The sequence below is a fragment of the Oncorhynchus mykiss genome, chromosome 7, assembly GCF_013265735.2.
Source record: "Oncorhynchus mykiss isolate Arlee chromosome 7, USDA_OmykA_1.1, whole genome shotgun sequence".
Classification (NCBI taxonomy): domain Eukaryota; kingdom Metazoa; phylum Chordata; class Actinopteri; order Salmoniformes; family Salmonidae; genus Oncorhynchus; species Oncorhynchus mykiss.
The window spans coordinates 77212138-77232089 of NC_048571.1; the positions used below are offsets into that span (position 1 = coordinate 77212138).

The 19952-nt window shown below is 42.4% G+C and overlaps 1 protein-coding gene across 1 annotated transcript; it reads right to left on the reverse strand.

The window, feature by feature from the left end:
- Window positions 1–5922: 5922 nt before the first annotated feature.
- Window positions 5923–18928, reverse strand: LOC110529033 (serine/threonine-protein kinase 35). The gene is made up of 3 exons (XM_021611174.2): window positions 18202–18928; window positions 15295–16068; window positions 5923–8595 (listed from the first exon to the last, which is right to left on the reverse strand). The coding sequence occupies exons 1-2, from the start codon at window positions 18692–18694 to the stop codon at window positions 15347–15349; spliced, it is 1215 nt and encodes a 404-aa protein (XP_021466849.1). The 5' UTR covers window positions 18695–18928; the 3' UTR covers window positions 5923–8595; window positions 15295–15346.
- Window positions 18929–19952: the final 1024 nt, after the last annotated feature.

The window sequence follows — 19952 nt, forward strand, 5'->3', positions numbered from 1 at the left end:
TATTCAACCCCTTTACTTTCAGTGCAGCAAACTCTCTCCAGAAGCTTAGTGAGGATCTCTGAATGATCCAATGTTGACCTAATTGACTAATGATGATAAATACAATCCACCTGTGTGTAATCAAGTCTCTGTATAAATGCACCTGCACTGTGATAGTCTCAGAGGTCCGTCAAAAGCGCAGAGAGCATCATGAAGAACAAGGAACACACCAGGCAGGTCCGAGATACTGTTGTGAAGAAGTTTAAAGCCGGATTTGGATACAAAAAGATTTCCCAAGCTTTAAACATCCCAAGGAGCACTGTGCAAGCGATAATATTGAAATGGAAGGAGTATCAGACCACTGCAAATCTACCAAGACCTGGCCGTCCCTCTAAACTTTCAGCTCATACAAGGAGAAGACTGATCAGAGATGCAGCCAAGAGGCCCATGATCACTCTGGATGAACTGCAGAGATCTACAGCTGAGGTGGGAGACTCTGTCCATGGGACAACAATCAGTCGTATATTGCACAAATCTGGCCTTTATGGAAGAGTGGCAAGAAGAAAGCCATTTCTTAAAGATATCCATAAAAAGTGTCGTTTAAAGTTTGCCACAAGCCACCTGGGAGACACACCAAACATGTGGAAGAAGGTGCTCTGGTCAGATGAAACCAAAATTGAACTTTTTGGCAACAATGCAAAACGTTATGTTTGGCGTAAAAGCAACACAGCTGAACACACCATCCCCAGTGTCAAACATGGTGGTGGCAGCATCATGGTTTGGGCCTGCTTTTCTTCAGCAGGGACAGGGAAGATGGTTAAAATTGATGGGAAGATGGATGGAGCCAAATACAGGACCATTCTGGAAGAAAACCTGATGGAGTCTGCAAAAGACCTGAGACTGGGACGGAGATTTGTCTTCCAACAAGACAATGATCCAAAACATAACGCAAAATCTACAATGGAATGGTTCAATAATAAACATATCCAGGTGTTAGAATGGCCAAGTCAAAGTCCAGACCTGAATCCAATCGAGAATCTGTGGAAAGAACTGAAAACTGCTGTTCACAAATGCTCTCCATCCAACCTCACTGAGCTCGAGCTGTTTTGCAAGGAGGAATGGGAAAAAATGTCAGTCTCTCGATGTGCAAAACTGATAGAGACATACCCCAACGACTTACAGCTGTAATCGCAGCAAAAGGTGGCGCTACAAAGTATTAACTTAAGGGGGCTGAATAATTTTGCACGCCCAATTTTTCAGTTTTTGATTTGTTAAAAAAGTTTGAAATATCCAATAAATGTTGTTCCACTTCATGATTGTGTCCCACTTGTTGTTGATTCTTCACAAAAAAATACAGTTTTATATCTTTATGTTTGAAGCCTGAAATGTGGCAAAAGGTCGCAAAGTTCAAGGGGGCCGAATAATTTCGCAAGGCACTGTATCTAATGACCCTTTTGTTGATAAAGTGAAAAATATATCCTCCCAGTAGTGATCACACATGACTATTGTGAACCCAGGCATGTTTGCAGTGTATAGGTTTTTACGAGGTCAGCAGCTCTTTGGTAGGCTGTTGTGGGTTTTTTGACCCTGGCTTTTATGGCCATGTTAGTACACTGTTAGGTGACATGTTGTTGGAGCTCTTACTGAAGGGAGGGGGGTGGTTCTTAGACAACCCTCCCCACGGTGCCTTGCCTGTACTGGGAGGAGTGACACAATTAGAGGGGGACCGAATGTGGTGCTCTGGTGCCAGGATGAGCAGTGAGCACAACCCTCCATTTTCTCACACTGTCTTTGTTATCTAGGACAGAACTGTGCAGAGGCATGCATGGTTAGGACATTATGCTTATGTCATCTACACAGGTGACCATGTGTTGCACTACTAATGCTCCTCAATGACAATGGGCTGGGAAATTACTTGTAAGGACGTTTCTCAAAGAACAATGGAAGAAATCCTTTGTTTTTGTCATTTTGCCACTGGTGTCACACCCCAGGGTACCCCGGGAGACTGGTGCTCTGCCAGACTCATACATGTAGTCAGTAAGGCAGAAACCTTTGTAGCCTTTCCCATAATTAATATTCTATCTCTAGAAATCAACAGAAATGGCCACTTGCAGAAACTATTAGCAACTAGTAAACTCAGTTACGGTGGACAAAGTACCAATATAAAGTTGTCATTGTGTTTACTATGCGTCACAAGGCAAAATTGTGGTGTAGATATTGGGGGGCGAACAATAGAGGTCCTACCCGGAATGTTTTTTACATTTTAAAACATAGATCCTGCAATTATACACTGTTAGAGATGACAAATTATTATTCTCTTGAAGGGTTTATGGAGGAGTATCTGGAGGGGGTTATGTGGAGGGATATCTGGAGGACTATCTGGAGGGGGTATGTGGAGGGATATCTGGAGGAGTATCTTGAGGGGGTATGGAGGGGTATCTGGAGAGGTATCTGGAGGGGGGTATATGGATGGATATCTGGAGAGGTATCTGGAGGGGTATCTGGAGGGGGTATGGAGTGGTATCTGGAGGGGTATCTGGAGGGATATCTGGAGGAGTATCTGGAGGGGGTATGGAGGGGTATCTGGAAAGGTATCTGGAGGGGTATCTGGAGGGGGTATGGAGGGGTATCTGGAGGAGTATCTGGAGGGGTATCTGGATGGGTATCTGGAGAGGTATCTGGAGTGGGGTATGGGGGGTATGGAGGAGTATCTGGAGGGGGTATGGAGGGGTATCTGGATGGTATCTGGAGGGGGTATGGAGGGGTATCTGGAGGGGTATCTGGAGGGGGTATGGAGGGGTATCTGGAGAGGTATCTGGAGGGGTATCTGGAGGGGGGTATATGGAGGGATATCTGGAGGAGTATCTAGAGGGGGTATGGAGGGGTATCTGGATGAGTATCTGGAGGGGGTATGGAGGGGTATCTGGAGGGGGGTATCTGGAGGGGGTATGGAGGGGTATCTGGAGGAGTATCTGGAGGGGGTATGGAGGGGTATCTGGAGGGGGTATCTGGAGGGGGGTATCTGGAGGGGGTATGGAGGGGTATCTGGAGGAGTATCTGGAGGGGGTATGGAGGGGTATCTGGAGGGGGGTATCTGGAGGGGGTATGGAGGGGTATCTGGAGGAGTATCTGGAGGGGGTATGGAGGGGTATCTGGAGGGGGTATGGAGGGGGTATGGAGGGGTATCTGGAGGGGGGTATCTGGGGGGGGTATGGAGGGGTATCTGGAGGAGTATCTGGAGGGGGTATGGAGGGGTATCTGGAGGGGGTATGGCGAGGTATCTGGAGGAGTATCTGGAGGGGGTATGGAGGGGTATCTGGAGGGGGGTATCTGGACGGGGTATGGAGGGGTATCTGGAGGAGTATCTGGAGGGGGTATGGAGGGGTATCTGGAGGGGGTATGGAGGGGGTATATGGAGGGAATATGGAGGGGTATCTGGAGGGGTATCTGGAGGGGTGTATATGGAGTGGTATTTTGAAAATGCAGTATAAGTGGAACTCACGCATTTTGTAATTAACTATAGGACATATTTCTTCAAAATCTGGAAACGGTGGACAGTTACTTTAAAGCAAATTCTCTGCAATTCTTCACATTTCGACACAATGACGTGTTCATATACAATCTGTGGCCCTCCGCCCTCCTGACCCCCCACCATTTATTTTTTTTTTTGAGGCAGTGGCCCATGGCAATTTCACCTAAACCATGCATTATTTTTACAGTTGTATTTTCTTCATTATATATCACCTTTTCTTTTCAGTTGCCAGGATGGAGAGTTCTTAAGACCGTTGGAGAGGGGTTTCCTCTTCCTGACACAAAACGGCAGTTGTGTTATTCTGTCTTGTTTTTCCTCCTTTTCATATGAATACAGCATCACCCCTGAGGGGAATTCACCTGGTGTGACTTGACTTGGGATGTGTTGTGACATGTTACCCGTGTTCTTTACGAGATGATTTTCATGAGGTGATTCTAATTAAGCGTAATATGAGTGGGCTTGTTGACATCATTACTGTCAGTCTGGCACCTTCTAACATCTCTTTGAAATCCGCAGATCCACTGCGCCCTGCCTGCAATGATTTGGTTCTATCATATCTTTTTAATGTTACATTTTTTTAGGGTGTTAGATTCTGAGACTCTCAGACTCTCTGGGTTCGCTGCATTTCAATTTGAATTGTGCAGTCAGAGGTGCCAATAGCACGTTTGAATAGCTACATACTGTACTTCTGTTGTGTGAATGCAGTGTTTGTGGAAGTCACACAAGACTCCCTCTGTTGAACTTGCTTAGAGGGAGACGGCCATTTGACATCGCAGCGCCAAAGGCCCATCTGTTGTGATGGGGGGTTATTCTAGAATGAACAAAACCAGTATTTCATGAGAATCAACAGTTATGCTGATGACTCAACACTATACACACCAGCTATCACAGCAGGTGAAACCACTACAACACTTAAGAGCTGCATTCAGAATGGGTAAGTTAGGACTAACTTTACCCCTACTTACATGTACAAATTACCTTGACTAACCTGTACCCCTGCACATTGACTTGGTACCGCGGTACCCCCGTGTAAAGCCTCGTTATTATTTTATTGGTTTACTTTTTATTGTATTTTTTACTTTAGTTTATTTAGTAAATCTTTTCTTAACTCTTATTTCTTGAACTGCATTGGTCATTAAGTGCTTGTAACTAAGCATTTCACGGTAAGGTCTAAACCTGCTATTTTCGGCGCATGTGACAATTAAAATTTGATTTGAATATTTCCAAAACTAAAAGCATTTTATTTGGGACAAATCATTCATTCAACTAAATCTTGTAATGAATAATTTGGTAATTGAGCAAGTTGAGACTCAACAGTTTGGAGTAACCCTGGATTGTAAACTGTCATGGCCAAAACATATTGATACAACAGTAGCTATGATGGGGAGAAGTCTGTCCATAATAAAGCACTGTCTAAACAGCACTAACAACAAGGCAGGTCCTACAGGCCCTCGTTTTGTCGCACCTGGACTACTGTTCAGTCGTGTGGTTAGGTGCCACAGAGGGACTTAGGAAAAGTACAATTTGCCCAGGACAGGGCAGAATGACTGGCCCTTAAATGTATACGAAGAGCTAACAATAATATGCATGTCAATCTCTCCTGGCTCAAAGTATAGGAGAGATAGACTTCATCACTACTTGTGTTTTTGAGAGGTACTGACATGTTGAATGCACTAAGCTGTTTGTTTAAACTAATAGCACACAGCTTGGACACCCATACATACCCCACAATACATGCCACCAGAGGTCTCTTCACAATCCCCAAGTCCAGAACAAACTATGGGAGATGCAGAGTACTACATAGAGCCATGACTACATGGAACTCTATTCCACGTCAAGTAACTCATGCAAGCAGTAAAAATAAAAAATACATTTAAAAAATAAAAACACGTTATGGAACAGCGAGGACTGTGGAGACACATGCACAGACAGACACATGCATTCACACACACACATGCACAGACACATGCACACACACACAGATTTTTGTAGTAGATATGTGGTAGAGTAGTGGCCTGAGGGGGCACAATGTGTTGTGAAATGTTTTTAAAATTGTATAACTGTCTTAATTTCACTGGATCCCAGGAAGAGTAGCTGGCGCCTTGGCAGGAACCAATGGGGATCCATAATAAATACAAAAAAGACAAGCCTCAAGGGAGACAGCTTCTCTTTGTAAAAGACTTGCCCCTTCCCAGCTAATTTTATATTTCATCTTTACTTAACTAGGCGATAATGATAATGTGAAAATATCCTTTGGGTATTGGGCTTAAGGCATGTTTAAACAAGCACAGGCATCATCTAACTGTTGTAAAAACCAATGCCAAAGTGCTTTGGTCGGAACTGTTTTACTGCAGTCTCACCAGGCAGACTACACACTTCCTAGAACTCTTACAGAAAGGACAAAAAAAAAGTATTTTTGTTCATAGACTTTATTGGAAGAGAAACCAAAAGATGTACAACAATACCAAAGAGAAGTCTTCACTGAAGCTAACATCTCTAGTACGCTCTAAGACCAGACCAAGGACAGTGAATTCCATTGAAATGATAGGAAGCATAATTCACATCACGATAATATGGAGATTCCTCCTCTAAAAACCCTCAGAGAAAGATGACAAGCAATTAAAATAGCAAAAAATTAGAACAGGTCGAACCTGCTTCGTTGCACAGTGTTTTTAGTGAGGGACGGTTGCATAGAAGCCTGTTGTGTGAATCACCAAATGGAACTCTAAAATACTCCATCTCTGCATGATTGAGAAAGTAAAGAACATGAGACGAAAGTGCGTCTCTAAATCAGCAGCAAACCACACGTTACTAAACATCGACAGGTAGATCTGTAATTTACCAAACCCAGCAGCAAAAGAAGAGTTAGTTTTACTGTACATCTGAGACTATTGGGATATTTGGTGTCACCTCTTGTACAGCAAACCTGCCACAGTACACTACAGGAATATTTTCAGTTGAGTAAAAAGATTGCATGAAGAGCTTGAAATAGACTGAATTAAAGTAGTATAAATAAGATTCTTTAAAAAAAAAAAATACAGTCTCTTATACTTGTCTCCATGGTCCCTTTCGTTAAATTAGGTATCTCAAAAAACAACAATTCTGACCTTGAGCTTGCTGACAGGTCATACAGTTTACCAACCCCGGGCAGAAAACAAGTAGTGGAACATGAGGTATATTTCTCAAGGGAAGGGTGATCAAAACATGGCAGAAACCATAAGAGAAAGATGACAATTGTATTAGAAAGATAACTGCCTGCCTTAAAAAGTAAGCTTCAGCTAAATGCAAACCAAACTCAAAATGGGTACAGACAAAAAAAAAAACCTAACTGACCCGTTCCACTTGTGTAAAATGACAGAAGTTGTGTAATTTGGATAACCCTTTAGATCTTAAGGTTAAACAAGAAATGACCCATTTTCTTTGCTTAAATGAAAATTAAGCAACACATATGAAAAATACTGTTGAATAGAACAGACAACTTACATAAACTTAGTTCTGATAGCAATGGGATTCGCAACCTTGCCCTTCCCAAAGAATCAGAAAAAATATATATACACAGACAAACATGATGGCTCAGTTGAGGAAAGTCTCTGCAAACGTGCAGGCAAATGAGGTAGCATAATACACAAAGGAGGATTGGAAACAAGTCTATATGGCTGCTTAGTGACTAAACCACAAAAGAGGAAAACACTTCGATGCAGAACTAAAAGTGATCTCAATTAATGGCAACGATTTACAAAGCAACAACAAAAATCTGAGATTGTAGTTTTGTTAGGTAGTTAAAATTAACTTTGAACTAAAATAATTTAACTAAAGAATTTCAGTCGTAATTTCCTCCGATCAAATTTCTCTAAATGTGATCAAGATTCTCAGTAATAGTCAACGATCACTATCCCGAATAAAAAAAAAACTGTGCCATCCCGTGTTTGTCACACATTTGCGATATGTAAGATCCTACCAGGTGTTTGGGAAGCTCAAAGATAAAATACCCTTCAACAAAATGGCTCAAAAAGAAAATCATTAAAAACATTTTTTTTAGAACAAACAATCTTAAAACAGAATCAAACAGATCAATATGCTGCTCTTATGTAAAGTGTGAGATGGCAAAAACAATTCACAAAAATACATGACCAGTCAATATACTGAGTTGAGAGGAGATATAGGGTGGTAGCCAGTCTCTTAGGAGCAATCCAATAGTTTAAAAACACAGTACACCTTAAACAGCTTTTTCTTTTTACCAACGACTGGGCTCAGTCTAAATCAAAGAATATCCCTATGGGTGATGTCACCATATCCACAGCATCGATCTCATCACATCTCAAATGGCACCCATCGGCTTTAAATGCACACTTTCCAAACCAAAAAAAAAAGGTCAAATTTCAAATGAAAGAACACAGTTAAAATGGTAATTTCAATCCCACTTTCAGATGATTATCAAGGCACGGTGGGGCATAATAAAAAAGGCTACTTGGATTTAAATCATTTAAGCAAAAGGTGCACAGACCATCTGTAAAAAATATATATTTTCAGTCCACTGGTTTCAAATCAACAATTTGCTCACCATTTTATGTCATGCCTTCAAGTGATGGACAAGGTAAAGTGAAACGGGATGAAAAGCTGTCAGTAGGATAATGTAGTTTGTCAATGGAAGATGGGGCAAGATGGTAGGGTGTCAGTGAAGCATGCACACAAAGTGGCCGAGGTGTTGAACATATATCAAACGTGTCTTGATACACAGTGCCACCGGTTCACAGGGTGAACCCAAAACAGACACATTCAGGACAAACAAACAAACAAACATGGCCATCCTACTACAAAGCAGCAGATATAACAGGTATATCAATACAAATGGAGTACATGTGTAATCATTATTCTACAATTAATTTCAGGCCATGTAAAACATTCCCTGTAACAATATAGGTTGAGAGAACTGTACTGATAGAATACTAATTCCATTTGCGGTATCAATTAGCAGTTGGCTCGAATGCTTCCCTTTTCTTTTCTCACGGTAGATATTTCACAGTCTTCCAAAGTAAAGTGTACTTTCACTGATTCATTGGGTCCAGGAAGTTTGAAAGTGGTACCTGAGGAGACAAGGGGGGGAAAAAAATGAAATGCATAATTTAAGTCAGAGCTAACATGCAAAGAATGTTCAGTTAAAACAAAAAAGTGGATATATTCGATCCAAATATTGTATTAAGCAAGATTGTTAAAAAAAACACAAAAAAACAAAGGGGCGCAGGAAAAAGAGATGTAGCCTTGTAGCTAGGCCTTCCAACCTCTCCATCACGAGGTTGTGTGGGTGGCAGGAGGAGGAGTTCAGGGCCAAGACAAAAGAACACAATCTAAAACTACAATTGAGAGCATTCACACCTAACCATAAACAATTTAATCTCAATGACTAAGCTATTAAAAAACCTACTGTTATGTCAAGCCAGCTGACTTTTTCAGTTGCATAACCTAAATGGGTTGCATGACCTAAATGTGTGGCTTAAGCGCAAATGGGTCAGCGGCAGCTAGCGTGAGATATTAAAACACTAGAGGCTCTTAACACTGCACACAGAAATCCTTCTCTGAATGCGGGCCAGGGTAAACAAACACCCAGGTCTTTCACACTGGCCATACGGAGGACATCTGAACTGGTCAAACCACCAGCTAGTCTGAGGGGCTATACACTCACCAGTTCGTTTACATAGTCTGAAAGACAGGTATGGACTGTGTAAAAACAGATTGATAAACAGCCATATTCACTACAATAAATACATTCATCTTACTATAGCCTACAAAACCAGACTTGTGTGGCCTAGGTCAGTGTTTAGTATTGCTGAGTCAATGCAGCAGTGGTCCGTCCTGCTGCAGACCATTACCAGGCTACTACCTACATGTCCCACTCATCTGCAGCAGCCACTGCAGTGGGACCATTGTCTGGGTCTGAGCCACAAACCCCAGCTGACTGAAATTTGTCCCTAACATGACACGAAGACGCAATAGCACTGTTTATCATATCATTACTCAGCAAAAACACAACCCGGTAATAGGGTCATATTTGGGTTGTATGTGACATCGCCTTAAATATGAAGAAGCTAGTTTGTGACAGTGTGATTTTGTTAGTTAGGCACTGCACTGGAATTTTTATTAAATTGATTACAGATACCATTTTCCAGACATGACAACCTTGCTTCTTCTAAAGCCTGGCTTCCTGATAGAAGGTACTATAAAAGGAATAAGGAACGGGTTAAAGGAGAATTTGCCTTTTTCTGAAGAAAACCTCTATTTTTGATGTAAATGGCTTGTTATAGAAGGGTCCAGACTCTTTTTTTTGTGTGATTTTTTGTTTGTTTTTTTGTGTGGAAACTTTGCCCAGCTGCGAATCACTTCCTGATTGCTTGTTGTGCGGTATCAGGACACACAAAAGACATGGAACAAAAAACACCCACCATCCTTTTCGAAACGGACACACTCTCAGTATAGTGATGCAAGTCTTTAGATGTTGTAAACATTAAATTGTGTCATTACAAACTTTATCCGCAACGTTATAAATCAATTTTGGTTGAGTCGTTTCCCCCACGCAGTTGTGGAGGCCGAGTGTGTCTTTAAAGTACAGACACAGCCCACGCAGCACAGCTGGTAGAGGAAACGGCTTGTGATTTCATGTATAATACATCTAAAGACCATCACTATACCGAGTGTGTCTTTATAGTACAGACACAGCCCACGCAGCACAGCTGGTAGAGGAAACGGCTTGTGATTTCATGTATAATACATCTAAAGACCATCACTATACCGAGTGTGTCTTTATAGTACAGACACAGCCCACGCAGCACAGCTGGTAGAGGAAACGGCTTGTGATTTCATGTATAATACATCTAAAGACCATCACTATACCGAGTGTGTCTTTATAGTACAGACACAGCCCACGCAGCACAGCTGGTAGAGGAAACGGCTTGTGATTTCATGTATAATACATCTAAAGACCATCACTATACCGAGTGTGTCTTTATAGTACAGACACAGCCCACGCAGCACAGCTGGTAGAGGAAACGGCTTGTGATTTCATGTATAATACATCTAAAGACCATCACTATACCGAGTGTGTCTTTATAGTACAGACACAGCCCACGCAGCACAGCTGGTAGAGGAAACGGCTTGTGATTTCATGTATAATACATCTAAAGACCATCACTATACCGAGTGTGTCTTTATAGTACAGACACAGCCCACGCAGCACAGCTGGTAGAGGAAACGGCTTGTGATTTCATGTATAATACATCTAAAGACCATCACTATACCGAGTGTGTCTTTATAGTACAGACACAGCCCACGCAGCACAGCTGGTAGAGGAAACGGCTTGTGATTTCATGTATAATACATCTAAAGACCATCACTATACCGAGTGTGTCTTTATAGTACAGACACAGCCCACGCAGCACAGCTGGTAGAGGAAACGGCTTGTGATTTCATGTATAATACATCTAAAGACCATCACTATACCGAGTGTGTCTTTATAGTACAGACACAGCCCACGCAGCACAGCTGGTAGAGGAAACGGCTTGTGATTTCATGTATAATACATCTAAAGACCATCACTATACCGAGTGTGTCTTTAAAGTACAGACACAGCCCACGCAGCACAGCTGGTAGAGGAAACGGCTTGTGATTTCATGTATAATACATCTAAAGACCATCACTATACCGAGTGTGTCTTTATAGTACAGACACAGCCCACGCAGCACAGCTGGTAGAGGAAACGGCTTGTGATTTCATGTATAATACATCTAAAGACCATCACTATACCGAGTGTGTCTTTAAAGTACAGACACAGCCCACGCAGCACAGCTGGTAGAGGAAACGGCTTGTGATTTCATGTATAATACATCTAAAGACCATCACTATACCGAGTGTGTCTTTATAGTACAGACACAGCCCACGCAGCACAGCTGGTAGAGGAAACGGCTTGTGATTTCATGTATAATACATCTAAAGACCATCACTATACCGAGTGTGTCTTTATAGTACAGACACAGCCCACGCAGCACAGCTGGTAGAGGAAACGGCTTGTGATTTCATGTATAATACATCTAAAGACCATCACTATACCGAGTGTGTCTTTATAGTACAGACACAGCCCACGCAGCACAGCTGGTAGAGGAAACGGCTTGTGATTTCATGTATAATACATCTAAAGACCATCACTATACCGAGTGTGTCTTTATAGTACAGACACAGCCCACGCAGCACAGCTGGTAGAGGAAACGGCTTGTGATTTCATGTATAATACATCTAAAGACCATCACTATACCGAGTGTGTCTTTATAGTACAGACACAGCCCACGCAGCACAGCTGGTAGAGGAAACGGCTTGTGATTTCATGTATAATACATCTAAAGACCATCACTATACCGAGTGTGTCTTTAAAGTACAGACACAGCCCACGCAGCACAGCTGGTAGAGGAAACGGCTTGTGATTTCATGTATAATACATCTAAAGACCATCACTATACCGAGTGTGTCTTTAAAGTACAGACACAGCCCACGCAGCACAGCTGGTAGAGGAAACGGCTTGTGATTTCATGTATAATACATCTAAAGACCATCACTATACCGAGTGTGTCTTTAAAGTACAGACACAGCCCACGCAGCACAGCTGGTAGAGGAAACGGCTTGTGATTTCATGTATAATACATCTAAAGACCATCACTATACCGAGTGTGTCTTTAAAGTACAGACACAGCCCACGCAGCACAGCTGGTAGAGGAAACGGCTTGTGATTTCATGTATAATACATCTAAAGACCATCACTATACCGAGTGTGTCTTTAAAGTACAGACACAGCCCACGCAGCACAGCTGGTAGAGGAAACGGCTTGTGATTTCATGTATAATACATCTAAAGACCATCACTATACCGAGTGTGTCTTTATAGTACAGACACAGCCCACGCAGCACAGCTGGTAGAGGAAACGGCTTGTGATTTCATGTATAATACATCTAAAGACCATCACTATACCGAGTGTGTCTTTATAGTACAGACACAGCCCACGCAGCACAGCTGGTAGAGGAAACGGCTTGTGATTTCATGTATAATACATCTAAAGACCATCACTATACCGAGTGTGTCTTTATAGTACAGACACAGCCCACGCAGCACAGCTGGTAGAGGAAACGGCTTGTGATTTCATGTATAATACATCTAAAGACCATCACTATACCGAGTGTGTCTTTAAAGTACAGACACAGCCCACGCAGCACAGCTGGTAGAGGAAACGGCTTGTGATTTCATGTATAATACATCTAAAGACCATCACTATACCGAGTGTGTCTTTATAGTACAGACACAGCCCACGCAGCACAGCTGGTAGAGGAAACGGCTTGTGATTTCATGTATAATACATCTAAAGACCATCACTATACCGAGTGTGTCTTTATAGTACAGACACAGCCCACGCAGCACAGCTGGTAGAGGAAACGGCTTGTGATTTCATGTATAATACATCTAAAGACCATCACTATACCGAGTGTGTCTTTAAAGTACAGACACAGCCCACGCAGCACAGCTGGTAGAGGAAACGGCTTGTGATTTCATGTATAATACATCTAAAGACCATCACTATACCGAGTGTGTCTTTATAGTACAGACACAGCCCACGCAGCACAGCTGGTAGAGGAAACGGCTTGTGATTTCATGTATAATACATCTAAAGACCATCACTATACCGAGTGTGTCTTTATAGTACAGACACAGCCCACGCAGCACAGCTGGTAGAGGAAACGGCTTGTGATTTCATGTATAATACATCTAAAGACCATCACTATACCGAGTGTGTCTTTATAGTACAGACACAGCCCACGCAGCACAGCTGGTAGAGGAAACGGCTTGTGATTTCATGTATAATACATCTAAAGACCATCACTATACCGAGTGTGTCTTTATAGTACAGACACAGCCCACGCAGCACAGCTGGTAGAGGAAACGGCTTGTGATTTCATGTATAATACATCTAAAGACCATCACTATACCGAGTGTGTCTTTATAGTACAGACACAGCCCACGCAGCACAGCTGGTAGAGGAAACGGCTTGTGATTTCATGTATAATACATCTAAAGACCATCACTATACCGAGTGTGTCTTTATAGTACAGACACAGCCCACGCAGCACAGCTGGTAGAGGAAACGGCTTGTGATTTCATGTATAATACATCTAAAGACCATCACTATACCGAGTGTGTCTTTATAGTACAGACACAGCCCACGCAGCACAGCTGGTAGAGGAAACGGCTTGTGATTTCATGCATAATACATCTAAAGACCATCACTATACCGAGTGACGTTTCTAAAAGGACGTATCTGGGTGTTTTTTATTCATGTATTTTACATGCCTTGATACTACACGAGTAAGTTCATTGTTTCTGAAAAACAAGACCCCCACCCCCCCAAAAATGGAAAAGTCTGAACCCTTCTATAAAACATGACATATACATCAAAAAGGAATAGGAAAATTATACTTGAACTTTAGTGACAGGAGCTCCACCGGGTCACATTTGACAATTAGGCAGATGGGGAGGGTAGATTTATACACTGGCCGAATTCTACAGTCGGAGTACAGTCGCTTGTATGTGAATTATTAAGACTCATGAGAGATTTAAATCCACATGGTCCTTTGCTGAAGGAAGGCCTAGGTTCTATAATATTTTAGTATTTTATTAGGATCCCCATGAATCAATCCACAGAGTAATTTTAGTATTCCATATATTCTGCAGTTATTTGAAATTCATTGCGTTTACCACTGAGGACTGTATGCAGATTGTCATTGTTTGGCTGCCAGTGGCAGATTCTTGCCTACTGATGCTGTCCTATTTCTCACCAACCTGTTATGTAACTGGTTTAAAGGGGATTTAAAGCCTCAGTTCTCTGTCCATGGAGATTTTTTAATTGAACCTATATTTAACTAGGCAAGTCAGTTAAGAACAAATTCTTATTTACAATGAAGGACTACTGGATTAACTGCCTTGTTCAGGGGCAGAACGACAGATTTGTCACCTTGTCAGCTCGGGATTCGATCCAGCAACCTTTCGGTTACTGGCCCAACACTCTAACCACTACCTGCGCTCCATGCTCCTATGAACTTCACATGTTGGTGGTCATGGAAATGACCCTCACACAAACACGGTCTATATCTACTGAGAACAGCGCTCTTCTCTACACATGGATACACCTATGGAGGACTTACAGTACACGCTGTTCAGTCAAGCCCTGACATAATCCAAGCCGTTTCCCATAGGGAGCATTGACTTAACAGCAGTTTGTGTTTCCTGTTCTGATAACACTTTTTCCTAAGTGGTGTTATGAACAAAACAAATCAAGGATGCTTCTGGCAGTTATATGCAAGACGTGCCTTGATTATAAAAAATGTATTACATTTTCCATTAATTAATCTCTTTGCTGGCTTGCACTTATGTTTTCACTAGTGTCTCTCTACATAGAAACAACTCTGCCCTTCAGCTGGGATGAGGAAGAAAGCCCTGGACTCCTCAACCAGTTTAAACTGCTGGAGCTAAAGGAATTCAGTTGAAAACATCTGGGGAGCAGGCAGCACAAACATTTGGAACTTATGAGCCGATGCCCTGACCAGAACCTTCTGTCACTAAGCATACCTCGCTACTGGGCTACGGAGACATCTTTCAAAGCCAATCTGTCAACAGAACAGTGCTTGTGGATAATAAAGTACATCTAGACAAAACAACCAGCGTGAGACAACCATTGATTGAAATGTATGGATAAGTACCTGGGGAAAGAGTTCTAGTTCCGATGCTCGGGGGGGGGGGGGGGGGGGGGGGTCACGCAGCACATGTGAGCTGGTCCATCCTGTTGTGTAGCTCAAGCGCATCGGGCCGGTCCTGCGGGTTGACCGACAGCATGTCCTGCAGAAGTTTCTTCACCCCATCTGACATGGAGGACTTGCGCTTCTGCGGGATGTTCAGTACCATCTTTGGGTTCTCTAGCAGTGCCTCGCCAACTGGCACGATGTCGGCGCCCTGCCTCACGTAAGTTCCCAGCAGCTCGCGCTTGGACTCAGCGTCGATAAAGGTGATCCGCTCCAGCATTGCCCAGATGATGATGCCAAGGGCGAAGATGTCCGCCTTGGCTGTGTAGTGGCCCTCCCACACCTCGGGTGCCATGTAGAAGTCTGAGCCGCATGCCGACGACAACCAGAACTTGTTGACGTTGACAACGTTTTTGTTCTTGTCTTCACCCTCGTTGTCCTTCCCAGCGCCCCCTAGGCCAGCACACACCTTGCTGAGGCCGAAATCGGCGACTTTGAGAACTGGTGTCCCCGACTTTTCAGAGATGAGGATGTTGTCAGGCTTGAGGTCTCGGTGGACAATGTTGTTTTCATGCAGGAAGGCCACGGCACTGGTGAGCTGGAGCATGAAACTGTTGTTGGTCAGCGGGTCAGGTCGTCGCGACAGGATGAACTGGTTCAGGTCTCCACCTTCACAGAACTCCATGACGAACCAAAGGTAGCAGGGCTCCTCTGGGTGGCTCAGCACTCTCTCACCTGCAATGGATGGACATGAATCAAAAAAAGTGCAGCAGTACTAAACAGTAAAATGAACCCCGACCTTACAGAACCATGGATACCAAATGAGCCAATACTGTGAAAAATAAAGGAAATTATAAACAGATGAATGATTTGCTTGACAAAAAGACAATCATGACTAGGTAATGAAGAGGTTTTCTTTTCTGATCACACTTTAATACCCAAACGGGATAATATTACAAAATGTACACATAAGATGCTTTAATTACAAAATCCATCGCCGCAGCATCGCCAAGGAAGTCATATTGGACATTTCAGTCTATACCCTCAGTTAATCCAACTCCCATTATCTAGTGTGTGTGTGTGTGTTCCAGGAAAAAAGGTTGTGACAAGCTGCAACTATAGGAATTACAAGTGGGCTAGGCTGTTAAAAAAAACTGGTTTGGAGTAGCTTGAATGTTCTCGTTTGTATACTGTCAACACAATGCCGTCTAACAGGTACAGATATGACTATGGTGCTACACAAACTTTTTATATGCCTAATATTACCTAGGCCCACATTAATACATATTAACCTGGGCCCACATTAATACATATTAACCTGGGCCCACATTAATACATATTAACCTAGGCTATATTATAGACAGTGATATCTGCAAATGCTTTCTTCACTATGCCTCTGTTACTTGAACAACAATCTAACCTTGAGCAACTTTATGCAAAGCTTTGTAACAAAGCAAGACCTCAAGAAATCAGAAGGAATGTTTATCAAATGGATACCCATTTAAAGACAAACGGGCTGGGTGAAAAGGTTAAACACAACATTACTGAGGCAATCAAATCAGGCGAACTGTGAAACTATCATAGGTACTAATTTGAATACAAACAAGAGAAACTACTTCACATGACAAGGCTGTTGAACTTGTGAGTGGAAAGAGTGGTACAGAATGCACTCATAGCAAACTGTCAAGACCTTGACCCACTATAAAATACAGGAATTATGCCTACCAGAAACTAGGGCTGTGACAATAGCCTTATTGCGATATTCTTGAAGCAGACCTTATTCTTTAGTCCTTTAAAACCTGATACATGCTAAATATTGTGTGCCCTACCTGGGGACAATAAATAAATGTGACTAGATGACACCATAATTAATGTTTATTTACAACATTAGGGCGGTTGTTAAAACCTGTTCATGTTTTATTTCCTTACCACAATACTAATGAGTATCGCGATTACTGGTATCGTCCTGGTCCTACCTGAAAACAGGATCCAATTATCTACGTGCGAAGAATGAGAACCTCAATCATTGTCTGTCCTCTGTGGATAAATTATCCCACTCGAATAAGTATTTTGAATACTGATTCCATCACCAAATCAAGTGGTATAAAACTGTACGCAAGTAAACGTAAGGCTTCAAAACAAAAAGCAAATCGACATTCTATACTGTAATGAAAACAAATATTTCAGGGTGAACCCTAGGGCTTACCGAGTATGGTATGGCCTGGCTAATAGCACTTGCATAACAGAGAGGGCCAGTATTGTGACAAGAGGGCGACACAGCCATTAAAGAGGCTTCCATTCAGTGAGCCAAGATGACGACACTCACAAAGACCCCCAATGAGAGCTGGTACGTGACACCAACTCACGTATCTCAAATGGCTTTGCTCAAAAGCATTCAGACTGAAGTATTCACGTAAAAAAAACAGCTCCCAAGACCGGACAATAACTGATGCAATTGCTGCTTCATTGTAACATCGTTTCCAAGCATTTCACTTCAACCTGACCTAGGCTATATCGTCTCGACTGATCTTGAAAATTACCGGCGAGCGTCAAAATCTACGGTGTTCATACTACTAGAATATTAAAACGTCCCAGTCTAGTGGATATGATAATCAATGGCTTGACAAAAAGAGGCCAATATAATACATCTAAATTAGGTTACGTCATCAATGGAGGACAAAAATAAATAATCGCTTCCACGCATTGGTTTCATTTTACACTTTCGTTGAACTGAATAGACAATGGAACCGACACAAAATGCCCACCATATACCACAAGACAGCTGCCGGCATAGAGAAATGACGTAACGTGAATTGATATATATAACTATATGGAACTTTGATTTCCACACAATCATAGGCAGCATACCTTTTAATGACGTCTCCACCAAACGCAAGTATTGTTTGGATCTCTTGTTCCCATGACTCATTTTCTGAGCCATACCGTTTCTTTGTAGCACACATTCTTCCAATTGCACCACATTCTCGTGTCGTTTCTCAAGGCTAGCCAGGGCCCAGAATTCTGCCAAGGCAAGCTCGACATTTTCTGGTGCATCGCATCGAAGTTTCTTTACTGCAACGCTTGCACCCGACCTCCGTGCAATCGCTTCATAGACCACGCCATAGCTGCCCCTTCCGACCTCACGGAGTAAACTGTACCGCGGAGCCATGACCTTTCGCTCCAAACTCCAATTTTTGATAAAGCCAGCGTCATCCTCCATGGCATCATTGTCGTCTGTATTCCCAACACTCAAAGATCTTAGGACGTTTGCATTTTCCCTTTTCGCAGACGCATCTTGCGTACCAGTTATTTTGCCTCTCACACTCCTCGCCCGTCTACGTTTGTTGTCACCTGTATCCATGGATGTCTTCACGTTAAAAGCGAATACACGAGGAAATGAGGTATACACTGCTTTCCTTTCATACCTTTCGACTAAAAAGCAAACGAGCGCTTGTTATTTATACACCTTCCAATGTTTGTGAGGATGATTTGATTACACTGCTCAATGGCGTTATCACACACAATCAATATTTGAGCCTAGCGGAGCAAAAATTCAAGGAGGGGAGGGCAAATCTAAAGACTATACCATTCTCTTAAAGTAGGGGTGTAGGAATGAGGTTATGGGAAATTAACACAATGCTTTCTCTACTGTTGCTGGTTTCAACATTTGCCAGTGAATGCATTTCCAGTATAAAACCTCCAATAAACTAGGCCTACATAACAAATTGCGCAACAGCAAACGTTATTTATAATTGATAAGAATGATGCTGGCGTTGCTAACAGGAGGCCCTTTCTTCAATTCGGCTTCTTGAAATAGGTCCAATGCCTTTAAAACAGCCTACTTTTATCAACAATTAAATTACGCAATAGAACTCATACTTTGGATGAAAATTGCGTGCACATCCGGGACAATCTTACATTTTTCCAAGTGTCCTGGACACATGTATGTACTTTTCTCCCCCCTCATCTTTTCCCCATATGGCTTCTTCCTTCCAGCATGGTCTTCAACGTGGGTGCATCTCCTTGCAGGAGAACACGTGAGGGAGCACACGCAGCCCTGCCCCAGGGTAGCTGGACAGGAAATCAAATCAAATTTGAGTTGTGGTACAGTGCAGTTGATCAATTTCAATAATAAGTAAAATAGTAAAATACAAAATAACAAGTAGGCCTAATATAAGTAAATAGAAGAGGTAGTATACATATAATAATGGGATGTATTTACAAATATAAAGTGGGTTGTTTTTTAACCTTTCTTTAACTAAGCAAGTCAGTTAAGAACAAATTCTTATTTACAATGGACGGTCAAACCCTAACGACGCTGGGCCAATTGTGCTTCACCCTATGGGACTCCCAATCACAGCTGGTTGTGATACAGCCTGGAATCGAACCTGGGTCTGTAGTGACACCTCTAGCTCTGAGAGGCAGTGCCTTAGGCTGCTGCACCACTCTGGAGCCTGGTAGTGACAAATGTTATTTGTTACATGCTTCTTAGATTGTAGACTAACAGTGAAACGCTTACTGATGGGCCCCTTTTCAACAATGCAGAGTTGTATAAGACAAAAAGTCCCCCCCCCAAAAAAATTATCCAATAAAAAAAAGAATAATCATTGAAATAGTGA

Coding starts and splice junctions, on each gene's coding strand:
- LOC110529033 (XM_021611174.2), bottom strand. CDS start 18,694: ATGGATACAGGTGACAACAAACGTAGACGGGCGAGGAGTGTGAGAGGC. Junction 16,069..18,201: donor GGTGGAGACGTCATTAAAAG/GTATGCTGCCTA, acceptor CATCCATTGCAG/GTGAGAGAGTGCTGAGCCAC.